The sequence below is a fragment of the Ruditapes philippinarum genome, unplaced genomic scaffold (assembly GCF_026571515.1).
Source record: "Ruditapes philippinarum isolate M1 unplaced genomic scaffold, ASM2657151v2 ctg7829_1_1_1_1, whole genome shotgun sequence".
Taxonomy (NCBI): domain Eukaryota; kingdom Metazoa; phylum Mollusca; class Bivalvia; order Venerida; family Veneridae; genus Ruditapes; species Ruditapes philippinarum.
In genome coordinates this window covers 50,613-70,348 of record NW_026864418.1, presented here as the reverse complement: position 1 = coordinate 70,348, position 19,736 = coordinate 50,613, and the positions used below count along the sequence as shown (strand labels likewise).

The 19,736-nt window shown below is 30.2% G+C and overlaps 1 protein-coding gene across 1 annotated transcript; it reads left to right on the top strand.

The window, feature by feature from the left end:
* Window positions 1–8,782: 8,782 nt before the first annotated feature.
* LOC132725497 (beta-1,4-N-acetylgalactosaminyltransferase bre-4-like) lies at window positions 8,783–17,304 on the top strand. Its single transcript, XM_060710634.1, has 6 exons — window positions 8,783–9,790; window positions 10,536–10,768; window positions 12,583–12,770; window positions 14,911–15,033; window positions 15,299–15,400; window positions 16,914–17,304. The coding sequence occupies exons 1-6, from the start codon at window positions 9,061–9,063 to the stop codon at window positions 17,077–17,079; spliced, it is 1,542 nt and encodes a 513-aa protein (XP_060566617.1). The 5' UTR covers window positions 8,783–9,060; the 3' UTR covers window positions 17,080–17,304.
* Window positions 17,305–19,736: the final 2,432 nt, after the last annotated feature.

Sequence of the window (19,736 nt, the reverse complement as noted above, 5' to 3'; positions counted from 1 at the left end):
GGTTGCCTAAAATGTACAATATAACTCTTAAATCATCCTAAACACTGCACTTGAACAAAACATGCAATTTATTTTCAACTGAGTTACTACCACAAAAGAAACAAATTCTATCTTTTACGTCCAAGTCTGCTTCCGAATCGACAAACATTCTATCTAACCGATGAGCGGCCTCTGGCAATATTATATTACAATATTGTTCACTTTTCATTCAGACTAAATAGTTTGATAGAATTGTAACTTATTACGGCCGAGTCCAGAAAGTCCAGTGACATTATGTCAGGAAATCATTAAAATTATACAAAAACATGCATGCAATTACTTGTATTCTAGCAATGGCAACGAAGTTGTGAAAAGATAATTATACATTCACCGTATTCTTAACCAGGAATTCTATCACCTACCATTTTACTATTCTTTTTTCTTAAGTAATGATTAATGAAGCAAAGCTTGTAATTAAATGAAAACCAACACAACTGACATGATCCATTGAGACGCTGACATGAACTATGTAAATTGCGAGGAAAAGCAATCATTTGGTGCTAGATATAATACCAATTTACAAAGAAATATGTCTCCATTAGGCTTATAAGCTCATTCATTACCAGTTCCTATTCCCTCACTGTCTTTTCTTTTAACGTACTGATTTTCTAACAGCTTAACTCCCGCATGTATATTTCCATGGAATGTATTTAAATCTTCATAGCATTCCCGCAAAATATAATAACAAATCGTGACACTTATAGGCTGAGTTTGAGGAAGCCATATGTACGTAGGTCTTTGAAAATAATTGTATGTTACAATTAAAAAGAAGTTTTCTAGCATTTGGAAAGAAATATGAAATGCATTTACATGGAGTGAGAACTAGTTTTCTATTAATTTAAAACCTCTTTCATTCAATTGCAGTGAAATACATCTAAATTTTTGATATCTTCGATTGAATTGTATAGGTCTTTTAGTCATAAATTGCACGCTTTCAATCAGTTTTTAATATCATAATAGAATTAAAAAGCTCTCATATTTATTGAAAACTTACCATAGGCTATTTGATATTAGTTTGAGATTATCAGTATTTGTCTATGGATAGATAGGGTACTTATAATCCCATCCTAGAAATACTATTTTTATCTTCGAGAATATGTAATGTATATTATATGCTATTTCTGTTATTCTGGTCGTCAAAACCGGCTCATTAATAAATACACAATATATACCACACTTATTTGTCTTTAAGCAATACACATCATTTATTATAGCCGAAAATACAGTACGATACATTTTTTTCTGTATCTTTCTATAGAGATTAAAATCATCCGAACAATTGTAATGTCAGATCTGCCTTTCGTAATGAATGACACACTTGACGTTTGATGAATTAATAAAAAATGGTATAAAAAGTCAAACTATTATAGAATAGTAGATCAATGATAACTGCTGTATGAAAATAAAATGCAAGTTATAACTTATACAAATTTTGATAAATACTTAAAGGCACATTATGCATCAGAAATCAATATTTTTTCAACTTTAGAACGGTCAGATATGTGTTTAATAATATTTTGATTATTAATCAAATGCATATTAGTTGTTATAATAGAAGCGTAAAATATTTAGTATTTTGGTGTAAAGGTGGCAAACTGAAAGTCGCATTTTAAGTTCCAAACAAGATACTAAGTCACTATAATAATACCTACCACTTATTAAGGAGCAATAGAACTGGAAGTTAGTTCATCTGTATGGCTAATGAGAAATGTTTTGAAAATTGTAATAAAACACCAAAAAAATAAGGTTTTGACAAATATAAATGATAGCGTTGCAGGGGCTTAATGGACCTTTAAAAATTAGACTTAAATAGAACATTATATAAATCTTTATTTTCTACCAGAAAATATAAGCATTGGTCTCAAAATTGCCGAAAAAAATAAAATAAAATTAAAACTACAGGTAAATACACATGCAAACCGAGTTAAGAATTCTTTAACTTATCGGAACAACTTTTAAATTAACCAGGATGTAAGCAAAACCAAAATCTAAATATATATCAAAGGATAATCTTATTCATTTTTCTGTTTTATGTATGACTTCGTTCTTCTCCTCAGAGAGATTTATATATTCCTTCTCTTAAATTTCCTGTCATCTTTATAATTAGCTAATTTTCTATCATTTCCATTTCTCCTGCCAATATCTGTCATGAGAATTAATCTAGTTCTCTATCAACCTCTCAAATTCATTCAAATCAAATTAAGAAATTGTGACAAACATAAATTACTGGACGGAAATGTCGGCGTGCATTAAATTTTTCAGATGTTTCACATGATTAGAATGTAAATCAGGAGTATATGTAACACTTCGTTGGCGATAATTGTTTCCCGGGTTATATTCTCTAATGGTCACAAAGCAAACGTTTCCACATGCATATTAGTATTACCCCTTTCATTGCAGACTTCCCGAACACTTTTAATCCCTATAAACTTTGAGAACTGAACTATTACTTGTCTGAAGTGAATAATTGAATACGGGAAAATGACAAAATGCTACTAGTTAGCTATAATTCAATGAGGCAAATGAAGATTGTCTACGAACAAAGCAAGTAAACGTCTCTCGAAATTACAAACAACCAAGCTCATTTATTTTCTACGTTTGCTAAAAGAAGAAGGTTTGAATGTATTTTTGCGTTGCTGTTTTAAATTAAAAAATCTAAATATGCACAAAAACAATAATGGAAAAGTAAATATTATTAGGCATGTATATATGTCCAATTTCAGATTTACATTATTGTCGTTCTTTCAACAATTCCAATTTCGAATCTAGCGAGACTAGTGTTAAATAATGCTGAATTATTGTTCTGCCAACTAACTAGGACTATAGCAGCAAGTCAAGTGTTAGGAAAATAAATGCTACTTTAATGTTTCGTCAACTTACTAGGATTATATCCCAAGATATTTTATACATGTAGAAAAAGAATAAAAAGGGGGAACCAAACATATTTCGTATAGAGTTCAATACATGCTAATTTGGAATAATAAATATTCTGAAATGGTAATATAAAATATTATCCTGGGAACAATGGAAAAAGATAAAATGAGAATTAAATAGAATTGTCAAACGTTTAAAAGAAAATTAAAGTTTCGAAAGTATTTCTTTCTGCAACAGAATATTGTCATGGTGGTTAGAAATTCAAAGTAAAAATATGTAACACAGTTAGTATTGATTTTTTAAATACTATATCTACTTGACATAAACGAGAAAGAAAGAAGAAAATGTGCCCTCAGATATACACAGAAATTTGCGCAAATAAATTGTGTTAAAACTGTTAGAATGTCAATTTTGTTTCTAAAATTAAATGACTTCTTTCTTGGGAAAATGTTCAAAAGAAATTATTTAGATGATGAAAAATTGACATCCTTTTCCTATGAAATTTTTTTGACCTTATTACTGTTTTATTATGCACTGTCTGACATTTTGAAATATAAAACAAGATTGCATTTGTGAAAAATGCTAAGCCACCGCATTAATACAACACTAAATGGTTATGTAGGAACAGAATTTTTTTTCTATACAAATGAAGATTGCAATAATGCATATATCACTGACCTATCTAGATTAGTGGTTAAATCTATTGTTATTCAAATAAAAGATCAGAGTAGGAATCTATCAATGCAGTTGAGTCTAGTGAATTTGGTGGTGAAGGTCATATTTCACATGGCCAAAATTTCATGACTGTACATCAAAGGACAACACAGTAAGACACTTTGTCAAAATAAAAAAAAATAAATAAACCAAATTGAAATCTGAAAAAAAGGCGTAGCACGGCAAAGTTGAAAGATTATCAGGCTCGGTTTGATTAAGCCTATTCACGGACGGAGGTGTTCTTCTACGTGACCATCTACACATGAATACACTGCCACACGGGACAAGCAAAGCTGATGCACAATAATGATCAATAAAAAAAACTTTTTTCACAGGATCAAAAGGAAAGTTTCGTGGATTTGTCGTTAATTGCTAATAATTTTTCAATGAAATGTAACAACAACCAAATGTCAGGTTCAGAGAAGTTAAAACCTATCATACTAGAGCGTGATTTCCATAATTATATATTGAAAGTTTCCTGGTATGAATATATCCATTTATTTGAAACCAGACTGTATGCAGTCCTCCGTGGTCGAGGGGTTAGAGTCGATGACTTCTAATCCAGTTACCTCTCAGGCGTGGGTTCGATCCCAAGGAGATGCTTTGGCAGTTTAGCGCGGAGGAAGGTAGTCTGGTACTAGTGTTACTCTCCAGGAACGGTAGTTAGGAAACTACCCGCCTATTTGACTGAAATACTGTTTGGAAAAGGCGTAAAATGAAACAAACAAAAAACAAAGTATGCAGTCCATTTTTTAACGATACTATTTCATTGTTTATATTTATTCAATTTAACATAATGAATATAAAAGTTTTCGTCGCAAAGATGCTACAAAGTCCATATGTCCGACAGGGCTTTATTCTGCACGTATAACCATATAATACTGACAATAGCAGGATAATGTGTATGTGTCAAAATGGCATTCACATTAAAACGTTTTACAATAAAAAGAAATGGAAAGAGAAAAGAAAAAGAAAAGTCAATTAAAACAAAACAAAATTTTAAAATTTAACAGAGAATGCAAGATTTCTAAAGTTCAATAGCAATGGCCAAAGTTGTTTTCAATTCTTATAATATTGGAATCAATTATCCTTTAAAATCCATAAAAATAAAGAACAGCACAGGGATGTAGTTACATCACTCGTCAAAAGGGAGAACTCCAAAAGCAAAAAAAAAAATGAAACAAAAACAGATAGTTAAATTGCTGACTCGGTTTTAGAGCTTATAAAAAAATGCAACATCTTTTTCATCAATTTTACCGGCTTAATCGGTATTCAATATCTAAAGTATAAGGTTTAAAATCAAAGGAGAGCACCATTTACAGTCCCATGATATACTGAATCAACGGCATCCGAAACGGCTGGGGATAAACGAGGCAGACTGGGTTAATACTTGAACAAACATAAACATAAAGGTCTCCCTGGTATCTTTTATTTATATTTATTAGAATTTACTAGGATAATCGAAAATTGTTGAAGGGAAATTCTCAAATAAGGAATAGGGAGCAGAGAAAATGCATGGTGTTGCACAGAAACTCATATAATTAAAATTAGCAATTCAAATAAAAGATTCAATAAATCAATAAATACTATATGCCCTCCCTTATTTCCGCTGACGTTCGTCCTTCCTTTGGTCTGCCTGTCTGTCTAGCGACTGCCCGTCACACTTAGACCGTAATATCAAACAAAAACTATTTTATAGATAACAATAAAAAACCCAAAAAACAATATGTTTTCTTGATGACGATTTTAATTACATTATGAATACTTTTGAAATTTCTCTAACCATTTTTACTATATGATTTATAATTTTGAATTTCTTTCACATTTCATTACTTTTGTATTCTCTTGAGACATTGGAAAGCAATATCTAAGAATTTGCAGAGCCTAAATCACTATCCAAGCCATATAACGAGCAAGTTCAATGATAAATTTTCATTACTCGTATAAGTTTGTTGTTTAGTATCGAGGAAAGCTATTGCTATTCCTTTTCTGTCCTCTGTTATAATTAACTAATTTTCTAACATCTCCATTTCTGCCTATTTCTGTCCCTGGAATTAATTTAATTCCGCCTCAAGAGGTCGTAAAATCGATCACAAAAATCGTGACAAACATGAAATCTGGACAATATCGGCAAGTCATGAACGAAAACAATGTAGATGATTTGTTTTGTATGCGTCGGATTTTACTATTTACAAGTAGTGTATAATAACTTTACCTTCTTCAATCTACAAAATCAAAGTAATTAGCTTTATATATTAAAAATATTGTTCTTGAATAAATGCATAAAAATCTATAGTACAGATGTACATCATTTTTCATTAATCTAAATTGCAGTTGGGTGTAATACAATTGCTCGTCTTTGATTAAGATTGGAAGTTAAAATCAGTTACCTTTCGCACCTTTGTTTTGATGGTGTTACTTGTGTGAATTACAAAATTGCTATTTTTGTGAGCAATTCGTAAGTACAAACAAATGGTGTCTTGAAAAGTATAAATATCTCGTGTTCAAAAAACTCAAAAGTATAGTACATATTGGTCGTATACCCAAAATGACTCGAGGTGGTAACATACCAGTATGATACTGCAAATTAATTTGTTTTACTCTTAAATAAAAAAAATCTTAAGAACAATTAAAGAAAGTAAAAGCCTGACACATGAATCACATACGGACATTTTTTAGAGAAAAAAGGTAAAGAAATTACCGAAATACTTACTGGTGACAATGAAGTTCATGAAGTCCGTAAAAAGACAAATAATCTTGAAAAAGAACACATTTAACAATAAACGAGACATATAACTTAAGGAACACAGGTTGCACCTACTTCGAACCGTCAGTAGCAAAAATGTTGAAAACATCATAATCACGCTTACGATTACTATTTTGAAAACTAACGTAAAAACGAATAACAATTGACGGTTTATATGAGACTATTCTCGTGCACAATTTACTGCATCACACGAAAATCGATTATCTAAAAAAGCATTATTATAGATTCCATTTGTAAAATATATTACAAATAAAGAAGGTTATAATAAAAGTAGCAAATACTTATCGGAGTTCACTGTTAAATAAAATGAATTACAAATGTATATTCTAAATATGTGTGAATGTGTGCAGTGAATAAATGAATCAATGGATATCAATATGTGTGCTAAACAAACTTTGAAAAAACATTTCTAACTTATATTTTCAACTTTAGAGAATGAATCTCATATTTTTTTAATACAGAAATAAGGGTGGCATCAAATTATCCCCATTTTTTAAATATAAGAAAATAATGCTTAGCCTGGTTATAAAAGTGAATTTCTTCATATACTTCACTACAAACTTTGCAAAGACATCTCAAGGTTACAGAATACCGGTACAGGATAGATTATTCTGTCTGGATCACTTACTTTTCTTGACCAATAATTAGTCTATGCAATCATGACCACTGTTTGTTAACTTAATTAGAGAAAACCGCTAAGTTGGTGTCATATTGTCTTCACAGCTAAAATGGTTTGCTTTTGATACATGCAATAAATTGAATCAAATTATTGGAGTCTACGCATCTCTTAGCTACAGCAGGTCAGGCGGCTTAAGGTTTGTAACACCCGAATTTAACAAAAATCAAAATTCCTGTTTTGGAGCAATATGACCTAAACTATGTAGGTGCACCGTAAAACTAAACAAATACTTGTCATAATCGTCTTTACTCTCGGCTACTGCAATACCAGTATATAAATAACACATGAGTTTGTGGGTAACAGTAAAAATATCATCCCGAGGAAAATACTGTTACCCGAGGCGTAGCCGAGGAAACAGTATTTTTACGAGGGATGATATTTTTACTGTTACTCACAAACCCATGTGTTATTTATTTTATTACCCCAAACAAAAATACTGAGATGATCTGAAATTGTCAACTAAATCTAACTGTAACAAAAATAAACCAAGAGTAACAATAACTAAGCTGTCCTTACCTTTTAAGTTTTAAGTGTACTTTACTGTAGGCCTACTTGAGAAGTTTTCTTTTTCTTTTATTCTTTAAGCAAGTGATGATATCTACAAATCATAAACATACAATAAGCTAGGTTTTATTAAGGAAACAAAACACTAACCCATTTGCAATGTAAATAATTATGTGTCAAACTGGAACATGTAGACGATTTAAGCATGCAACAAAGGATTATTTAACAAAATTAATCAGTGAAACGTTACAGATATGGTGGACATAGGATATCATCGTTATTTTGTCAAAAACCATGCTAAGAATATTCTGGAAACAGAAGGATCAGATTTCACAGATCATAACCGTGTAATTACTTCCGTTGAAAACGGATGTTCACTTTTTGACTATTCAACAAAAAGATATTTTATACGCGAAAAGCACACCAGGGTGCAAACAACTAAATTTTATGAGTTTTATAGTAACTCCAGAGGAGAAATTAATGTCCTATCGGGGTTTAACGTTGAAAATAAGAATGAATCGAGAAAAAAATTGCGGCCATTTTATTTCATTTTATTTAGGAAATAGACCACGTGACCTGATAAAAAAATACTGTTACGTATGTAACAGAACAAAAATTCTTAAGTCACGTGGTACACTTGCATTAACAGTAAAAATAACTCCCAGAGGCCTATGGGAAATTAGCATTATGAAAAAATTGAGGGGTAATAATATAAATTATATATCAAAGGTCAATTATAAGATCAATCAGATATTTGAAGATAGTGTTTATAATATTTTTGTGTGAATTCTGCATGACATTTGCCGTTTATTTATTCAACTTAAGATGCTATAGTAACTGATTGGTTTATTGTCATTTTCTTTGTGTTGTATACGACATTAATTATGTGCAGACAAAATCATTTTAGTCGTTTCTGAAATATTTTACTAGAAAGAAAATAAAATGTTTCAAAACTATACTAATTTTCAATGTTTATTGCTGCTATTCTTGAGTGACGCAAGTCATGTTTCAATTATTTTTAAGCACAAAGTTAGTTTGAAATTTAAGTTGGCATATCATTGCTAGGAAAACGTCATATTGTTATGGCAAAACGAAATATTGAAAAGAAGGAATCGTACTGCTGGTCATGCTAGATAGGGACAATTTTCCGATAATACAAAGATTCTGAAGAAAATGTTAGAACACTGCGTAGGATTAAAGGAAAAACGAGCCTCCAGTTTTTAGATATCTTATACAATACTATGAATGGAATATTAATTGGTAATACTGCAACATCAATCAGGAACGTCACTTTTACATTAATCTTTATTTGAATTATTTAAATGATATTCTTTAGCTTTCTGTATATCAGAGCATTTTTCATAACAGCAATACTATCTTATGAGAGAAAAGGATGCTTTTACAACAAGTTTGATATATTGATATGATAGATTACAAATTCATGCAGGATACAACATGAAACCTCAACTATGCTTACCAAAATATGTTCAAAAGGAAAGATGTTATAGGATCAATGTACCTTATAGCAGTTATTCTAGTTATAATGGTGACACTATCTCAGATTTTAGTTGTTCACCGACAGAATCACCGGGGACATAGAACAGTAGACAGGCAAACTACAAATGGAATGTTGATTTTATTACAACAAATTGAAAGAAGCATAGAAGCGATGACGAAAAAAGAATTTCTGCCAGCAAGAACATACGAGGAGCAGTTAAAGGCGTTAATTTATGCTGAAAGGATATCTCAACTTATTGCTGAATTGAATTGTGTTAAAACTGAATTAAGAGAAAAGAAACAATTAAGTGGTACTTCGTATACTGTTTATCGGGAAAGGAAATTAAGATTTTTGGAAGTATCTAGTCATAAACCGACACAAAGAGCTAAAGCTAGTTTAAAAAATGAATCTGTAGAAAAGGATTTTCCAGGTATTCCTATCAACGGATCTCAAGTCTATCGAAAGTACTATACTCCTCGTTTTAATTCTGCACTTTATAAACAAATGACAAGAACTTTAAAGAAGACGAATGCGAATAAAATTGTGCAAGCAGAAAGCATGTCGGGTGAAAATTGGTTTGATACGGACTGGGAAGAAAAGAAATATTATATACAAGATCTTGATAAAAGTTATATAAAGCAAAATACTTATAAAAATGCTGGCACTGGCAAAGCTAATTCTAGCGAAAAGTGTCCTGAAATACCAAAACATTTAGGTAAGAAAACACATAATTTATCTGAATTAATCTTACTCATTACTCTTACTCATAGACAAAGGATTTAATAATTCGTTGATATGTTTATATACATAACTTGATATAAATAGCCATTCCATTTTTTAAATATTGACTGATCACTACAAAAAAAACAAAGACACAAACAAAAAAGTATTTTTACAATTCAATTTTGTCAAAATATTAAATTGCAAAAGAAATTTAGAAATTTAAATATTTGATTTATATACATTTATACGAGTTATGTTGCATTCCGATCTATGTTTAATACACTTTTTTGCATCTTCCTTTACCCAATTTCTATACTTATTTGGATATACAATCTCAGATAAATAGATGAATATTGACAATATTCTTCTGTGTGTTCAATTTGTCTACAATGTATGTATAAAATGTCGGTTAATAGTTAAGTAAAAAAAGACAATGGAAATGCGACATATTAGTCACTTTATCTTGATCTTGTAGTTTATAAACGAAAGTACAGGACATACGAACTTATATCATGATTTACTCTCTCACAAATCATTCGGGACAATGTTACATGTACAGTTATGTACTAAACGGTCCTCGTTATTTCCTTTATTGAACATTTCCTAGCGTTTTTAAGTAATTTGATTTAAACAGACATTTCGGTTCAGAAATATTGATTAGCCATTCCGTAATATCAATGAATACAAATGTTCTTATATGAATGAGTAATTGTATGTTGTTTTGTTTTTTTCTTCAGAGGGTAAAATATCGATTTCATCGAGGGTTCCTGATCATCTTTTAGATGAAATAGAATTTTCTGAAGTGCAATCTGGTGGACTTTGGAAACCAATGACATGTATTGCAAGACAACGAATATCAATAATTGTGCCATATCGAGGCAGGAAAATGCATCTACACACTTTATTACATTATCTTATACCCGTTTTAATGCGACAACTTTTGGAATTCAGAATTTTTGTGATAGAACAGGTAAATGATTTCTTGAATGATGATAGATCTGTGCAAGCACGTATAATATACGCTGTAATAGGTAAATGTTGTTAGGCAGTTTGTTATTTAAGATTATATTATTTTTCAGTTGTATGATTAAAATGTATCATGAGTTATGGTGGATTTCTTTGCATGAAAAATGTTTCGCTACTGTTTTGTAGTAAATCCTTTAAAGCTACACGCCTTCAGATGAGCCAATTCAACTTTGAGAAAAGAGTACTTTAAGAAAGTAAGATACAAGGATTAATTTACATCTTGTGTGAGATAAATTACTGATTTACTGTTATTATTTCCATATTTCTACTGCGTGACATATGCTGCACGAGCTATTTGTTTTGCATATTTTTATCCCTTTTTGATAATTCACGTGGATTGTAAGTGGCATTTGCAATGTGAAAATTACTTTCTATGTTCACCCTAACATTATACTTTAAAATGTATTTTCAAAAAGCTCATGAAAATAAGCATGAATCTGGAAGCATTCTGCTTTAACACATATATATATATTTCCGTTGCTAATTAGAAACTTACTATTATTGAGTTAAAATAGCATTTAAATAAGTAAGTTGGTAAGAATCACATTTATTACATTCTTTTCGGTGGTTTATAGAAATATATCAGTGATATAAAACTGGTAATTTCACTGTTTGAAACAGTGAAATTACCACTTTGATAATTTCACTGTTTTGAATTTAAGCCCCTTACGTTGTTTCAGTGAAATACCAGCGTGCACAGTACCGGGTACCAACTTAATGACGTGACGTCGTAAATGACGTCACATTGTATTATTATTTGGCGCGCTTTTCATTCAGTATTAGGTTTAATGTCTTTTTAAAACGTTTCTTTGCATATAATAAAAAGAAAATTTGTTTAGTTTAGTGTAAGATCGTAATATATTTCACCTTGTGAACACCAAAAGTTCATATTTCACTCGTGGCTTCGCCACTCGTGAAATATACCTTTGGTGCTCACTCGGTGAAATATATTCCGATCTTACACTGAACTAAACAAATATCCTCTATTTAATCATTTGATTGATTATTCCACCCACGTTTGCATGAAAGTGAATTAGTGCAATAAATCATTTTAATACATATATTGATAGAATTAAGTATCAAACATAAAAGCCAAACACCAAAGTATTAAAGATCCTGTATATTGTAATTAAGGTTGTTACCACACTTAAGAAAGAAAGTTTATATATGTTTATAACTATGCTTCTAAAACAATATTTAAACAACAAAGAATATGTTAAATATGTACCACAAATATGTGTACATTATATGTAACCATTAAAATATATGAATTTATTTCTAATTGAAAAATTTGACTTAAACTTTATAGAAAATAAAATTTAAATAACCTCCCTTTATTAACATGAAATGTAAATTCGGTAATATCTTTACAAATAATGCTTTTTGGAACATACGATATTGATAAATCCTCATTGGAGCATTGTATTTATGATATAAAACCATAAAAATTTGAGTTACAGGATCTTTAATATATGGATGCAGTTGATGTTAGGGATATATGGTTTGATATAACATATCTAAATATAACAAGAAAATAAAATACGTTAAAAATATATTATTATATTTCAACATATAACTATTCATACTAAATCACTTTTATTACGTTTATATCAAGGCATATATTATAAGGAATATCGAAATGATACATTTCTATTGTATCATATTTCAAATACTTTTAGAAAATGTGTACATTTTTTGTAGACTAATACACTTAAAATAATCTTAAATGACTCGCGTTCATTTTCCATTTTATTTCAGTCTGGAAATTTAACATTTAACAAAGGTCGGGTAATGAATGCAGGATTCATGGAGGCATGGAAACTATGGACGTTCGATTGTGTCATATTTCATGACGTTGATTTGTTGCCGGAAAATGATAAAAACATGTACACATGTGGACTATCACCACGACATATGTCTATTTCAGTTGATAAATTTAATTACAGGTAAGTAAATGTATAGAATAAACAATTGCTACTCTAAATTAGTAATTGTTTTTGTTCAATTTGACATCATAAAAATTATAATTTTTCAAATCCCTTATAATGGAAAATGGTCTATGGAAAAGCAAAGATCTAACGCAATCTATGTGCGTATATGTGCACATGAGAACGATACCGTTGAAAATCATTTAACATTATATGCATATGTAAGTAAACTTGAAATTCGCAATAAGAATACAACATTAATTTTGATAGAAATATATAAACATATTAGAATGGAATTAAGAAAATAGCACGTCAATAACGTTGACATTTCATCAATACTGTTATTCCCAATACGCCTCTATCAAGTAATCGCTAATAACATTTGAATAGGGTGTCCGGCAGGGCGGAAACGAATAATGTCTCTGACTGACAGCGGATAGCAATATGACGCTGACAGACGAAACTAAATAAGTAATCTTCAGTAAGAAGAATGATTTTTCTTATTCAAACTGTTTACTGAATTAGATTACTGAATTAGATTTTACACTGTTTGCAAATTAAACACTATTCTCATTTATGTACATTTTACGATATCTCTATATATTTTGTATTAATTATTGATAATGAGGCAATTGATGTTTCTCACTCAATGAATAATATATATACAATGTATGTAATTTGTCATTTTTGGTTGATGATTCTGTCATGTTTTCATAAAGCATTGCGTCTCAAAACATTGAATCAGAATTATACTCAACGGAGACTAAATGTTTAAATTTTTGTTAGAATGATTTTCATCAAAAGTGTTGGGATTGAAAATGTTGAAATCTTCTATAAGAATAAAATTGCAGTTTTAAAAAATGTTTACAGATTAATACATTTCAAGTATTTTGTTTCCGAAAGAAGCTTTCATCAGACTCAGTGGGCTTATCCTTGCACGCTTTATGAGCATAAGACTCACCTTATTTTCTTTCTTTTTTTAATTTGATAACTTTGATCGTTTCTGCAAATAAACTTTTAAGTAAATCATTTTGCAATTTTAAATATGGGATGCTCTAATGTTTTTTTCAGGGTGTTATTTTTATTTTTTTTGTCAAACAAACTTTGAAATTTTGATATCAAATGTCACTCTAGATGTCCAAACCTGAACATTTAAATTTTTTAATTTTTGTTTTTCATTGAATATCTTTTATTTTTCATTCTGACATTTATTTGATCAAGTCTTTATAAAGTACTTATTTGCAAATAACTTCGCACGTCAGCATATACATTTTTGGACACTTTAATGAAATACTACTGGTTTATTTAATAATAATAAGTAAATGTTTTCGAAACCAAGCGATTTTACATTAAAAGACAATTATTAATGGTTTATCATTTGTATAAATTTATTTACAAACTTGTTTAACATTTAATAAGTATTTTACAAAATGCTATTATTGTAAATAGTGATCTAAGATTATTTTATATCAAGATATTATTTTATAGTGTTATAGCCGCATTTCAGTAAGCACACATTATGAAATGTACATCGTTGATGGGCATTTGTAAAAATAAGTACTGTGACTTTTTTTTACAGAAATGTTATATGCAAATTGATATAATCAATGCCATATTTATTTTACTTTTCCTTCTTATTTATGTTAAGGTGTTCTAAATACATGTACTTTGATTTAGTATGTTAGAAAGAATTACTTTTTTCCAGATATTTTCCCATATATCTTTTATTAAAATATAAATGTTGAATCTAAACAGTCAATATTTTTTTTTGGCGGTGGAATCTAATGCTTATGCAGGGTTCTAATCAATGTAAAGCGAGGGTAAAAGGTACAACAAAAAATAAGTACAGTAAGTACTTACATTAAAACACAAGAAATAGACATAAACAAACAAAAATACTATTCAAAATAAAAAAAACATGGATAGTAATAAACAAACATTCACTACAAGACCGTAAACTTTTTTCATTTAACATATTTGGGAAACATGCATAATTTTGCCGAGAATACAATTCTTTTAACTGATACAGCCGTCAATATAAGGAGTATGGAGAAGTTACTCTGTTTTATTCCACGTTAGACAAACCCTCCATTTCTTATCAACAGAAAACAAACCGTTACCGCATGCATAAGGTTTGAATTTACTAAAATGTTTTCAGATTGCCTTATATGACGTTGGTCGGGGGCGTATTTAGTATAAAACGTGATCAGTTTCTAAAGGTGAATGGTTATTCGAACTTATATTGGGGCTGGGGAGCTGAAGACGATGACATGGCACTAAGGTACACTATTATACATTTATTTCAGTATCATTGCTGCAATGCCAGAACACATCTTAAAAACACTTAATATTGAACCTTTCTGTTACATTTATTAGGTATAAAAAATATAATATGTACATTTTATGACTGAATTCGAAAATAAATGGGCTGATGAAAACTTTATTATTATTTGCTATGCAGTTTTATTTTTTCCCTCTGACACGAAAGTATAAAGATGTGCAAAAACACGATTGCTGTATCTTGTATGTAAACCTACTGTTTATAGGTTAAAGTCATCAAATTTAAAGATAGAAAGACCGCCAGCTAACATTGGGAGATACAAGATGATCCGACATGCTACCAGAGAGACATCGCCTGTCAAAATGAGGTACTTGATCAAATAAGTGACACGGCTCGCCAGTTTTAGAAATATATTTTTTAACTTAACAGAATATCAAAGACATATTTCTGTAATAGCCTTTATTAATGACGTTGTAACTACGTTGAATGTCGTACGCCTGAAAGCAATAGTTTTTTTTCTTTTACAATATCAACTTAAAGCATGTGAATCAAGTTTTAAAGAAGGCAGTCTGAAAGACAGCTACATCCCCTTCCGCAGAGAATATGAATGTGTTTTTCTTGACCTTTTTACCAACCATGACCTTTATGTTGTGCCATGCATATCATTAGCACATAATCTCACGATGGTGATTATTTGTGCCAAGTTATTTAAAATCTTCCATAAAGTCAAAAGTTATGGAGAACATATAACCTTGACCTTGAGGTAGCAAACTGGATGTTGAGCTCTGCATATTTTGTCATGGTGGAGATCATTTGTGCCAAGTAATTTTAAAACCTTAGAATTGCCAATAATATATAGAACTGACATGAAAAATAGATTTTTTTACATTAGACCTTTAAGGGTGACCTTGACCTTCAGTGTTATGATTTGATTATTGTACTCTGCTAATGGTGTCATAATGTTGATCATTTCTGCCAAGTTAACTTAAAAAACATTGCAGCGGTTTAAATGTTATGGACAGCCACGAAATGTAGACTTTCTTACATTTGCCTGTAAGTGTGACTTTGACCTTGGAAGTAGCAATTCAATTACTGCGCTCTGCACATCATCTCATAATGGTGATCACTTGTGTCAAGTTATTAAGAAATAAAAAATTTTCAGCGGTTTTAAAGTTAAGGAGCGAACACAAAATGTAGACTTTTAACACTTGACATTTAAGTGTAACCTTGACCATGTGGGTAGCAACCCAATTATTGCGCTCTGCACATCGTTTCATAATGGTGAACATTTTTGTCAGGTTATTAAAAAAAGAAATTTCAGAGGTTTAAGAGTTATTAAGCGGACATGAAATTTAGACGTTAAGTGTGACCTTGACCTTGGGGGTAGCAACCAAATTATTGCTCTCTGCACGTCGATCACTTGTCCCAAGTTAATTCAAAACATTTTCATGGAGCGGACACGAAATGTAGACTTTTTATTATGAAATGAAGACTTTAAAACATTTGACCTTTAAGGGTTACCTTGACCTTGGGAGTTGCAACCCAATTATTGCGCTTTGCACATCGGCTTATTATGGTGATTACTTGTGCCAAGTTATTTTTTAAAAAAATCAGAGAATAAAAGTTAAAGAGCGGACACCACAGTGTTACGGATGGACAGACAGACGGAAACGGGCTCTTCTATAATCCCCTTTCTGCGTAGCGGAAAAGGATTAAACATGTCATTGCTTACAAACTATGTATTATCGTTATATGTGTAACATGCAAAATGTCACTGAATTTTCTATATAGTAAAAATATTTCGCCGAGTTAGACTTTTTCTGCATATATTGAAACAATATTATGTTACACTTTTTAATGATTATAAATACTTTTTTCAGATCATATTTGCTGAAAACAGTTAAAAAGCGTTATCATCGAGATGGACTAAATACATTAGACTACACACTTATGTTTGTTAACAACACTAAATTATTTACACATGTGATGGTCGACATCGGACAACCACCGACTGAGGCTGCTGATATAACAAAATTGCTTAATTAAAAAAATACATGAAGCAAAAACGTGTTAATCTCTTTTATCTTCCTCAATTTATTGTTGGATCTAATCTTTCAAAATGATTTCCTGTTTGTTACTTGCATGTCCAACGGCAATATGAAGCATTTTTAATATCTCATTTCGACTTCTTGCAGTATGAAAGTTATATATTTATATTTCTGTGAAGAAGCGAAAGCAAAACACTTTTAAAAGGATTATTTGCACAGAGTATCAAATGGATATAAATGTTAAGGAACGTAAAAAAACGGCATTAGCACACTTTTGGTGTATTGTTATGACGTTTTAATGCTAATTATCTTAAAAGTACATTGGAAACTTTTATACGAAACATCCCCGACTATGAAAGAGGCTTCTTAAGAAATTGGATGATCTTGAATATGATATCTCACCAGCCGTAAAATTGTCTAACATTTTTCCGTAGAATTTAATTAAATTTTTCTCCTCAGACTTTGTAAGAGAAATATCCGATAACTGATTCTAAATCACCTAATCAAAATTTACATCAAAATATTTATTTAAAATTTCTATAAAGATTCAACTTGACGATAGTTTCTTTAAGATTGTAAACGTTTCGTGTTTAAATGGATGTTTAACTAATTATACATGTCACCGATGCATTTATTGTTAAGTGAAAAACTTCAATGATAAATGTTCCACGGTAAATAAAGAAAAAAAAACGACATATCAATATATAAATATTAGAAGTCGTATTGTTACATGATAGAATGATGACATCAAATACACTGAAAAATATTTATCTTATAAAAGAAACATTTTAATAATATTCATTCAAACGTGAAATTCAAACTTGAACACTGTTGCAAGCCTGAGAGCCATAAATAATAATTTAATTAAAAAAAAACAAATCAACATATTTATAAAATAGGACAATTTTCATAAAATGAGATAATATTGCTGTATTCAAACTGTAAATCACTGCAACACAACTGCAGCTTTTTTTCTAAACTTAAAAAAGGTAGACAAGTTTGGTATGAATATCCGTTAAGTAAGATTTCATACATAAAAAAAGAAAAAAAAAGAAAACGCAAATACATATTCACATATATAACACTTCAGCTTAATACATATACAACACTAAAAACATTGAAAACGAAACGCGAATAATTATCATCTATAAAATTCTCCGGAAAACAAATAATGTACCGTAATATGGCTGATTAAACGCAATCAAACTGCAATTATCCGAAGACAATGTCAGCCGGACTGTTCGATAGTTTGGTGAAGATTATTTACAGTCTGTGAGAACTCAGATAATCTCGTTCAGTATTTATTGTGATGGTTTGAGAGCACAGAAGTCTAATTTTAGAGAGAGAGAGAAAGAGAAAGAAAAAAAACATACACATATTAATACAATTTACAACTTTACAACTAAAGTACATTTAAGTAAATTTCTGTTTTATTTAATCAATCAACATTAAAGACAAATTAAACGTTAATTCATTTCCTAATCCCAACTTGTGTTGTCAATCGCTTTAGAGAAATTGACAAGACCCTAGACGTCGGTATAAAAATCAATAACTTCTTGTAAAAAAGGAAAAAAGTAAATACCCATCCTTGTAAAAAATTAATTCTGAAGAAAGGAATGATGTAGAAACCTTTAATAACTGAATTCTTGTAGCATGAAATTGTAAGAATTACAATATCTTTCAGTAAAATTAAAAAGAACTGCCTATGGCATCCAATATCGTGATGAAAGTGTAATCATGTGTTCGTAAAGACAGCCTGGAGACTACGGAACTACAGCAGAGAAAAAATAGAATACGGTTGATCAGATTTGTTTTTGGCTTTCAGTTAATCAAGTATGATAACAGATTGTTTTCGGTTTTCTAAACAACAACTGTTTTTGTTTTATTTAAGAAAATACTTTTCTTTTTTCGTCATATTGATAACTATCCGAGCAAAATGAACTGTTGCTTTGTTTTACAACTCGTTTGGTTGGTTTTGTTTTCTAAAACATTTCTGTTTAATGCAGCTTACATCCTAAAACATTTCTGTTTAATGCAGCTTACATCCAGATTCATGCTAATTTTCATGAACATTTATAAAATGTATTTCAAAGTACAATATTGTGAGATGAGCAAAGAGTATTACACATTGCAAACGGCCCTTACAATCCGCGTAAATTACAAAAACGAAGTTCAAAAATGCAAAAGTAATATCCTTACTGCGTTAGTTTAGTCACTCGGTAGAAATATAGAAATAAATACTGCAAAATCAGTTAGTCATCACACATATTGTATATATAAATTTTAACTGGAATCTTGATTTTTCATATTTTTTTAAATTGAGTTTTCAGAAAACAAATCTAAGTCAATTTTTTTCAAGTTTTATCGGAAATATTTTGGCTCATGTGGAGGCACGTATGCAACTTTAAACTCTCATAAAATATACTTCAATCACCCATCCTCAAACTGTCTAAATTAGAGTTAGAGCTAGATGAGTTGCTCCATCTTGTTTGGAAAAAAACATATACACATTCAGCCATTAAGCCCATTCTTCTCAGTGCAGGAAAAATGTCTTCTTAAATATTTAAATGTTTCTCTTAGCTTGGAGCTGTGACTGTAACATTGTTCTATTAGAAATAAACTGGTTAAATAATGACGGTTGTGTCCAATTTAAAA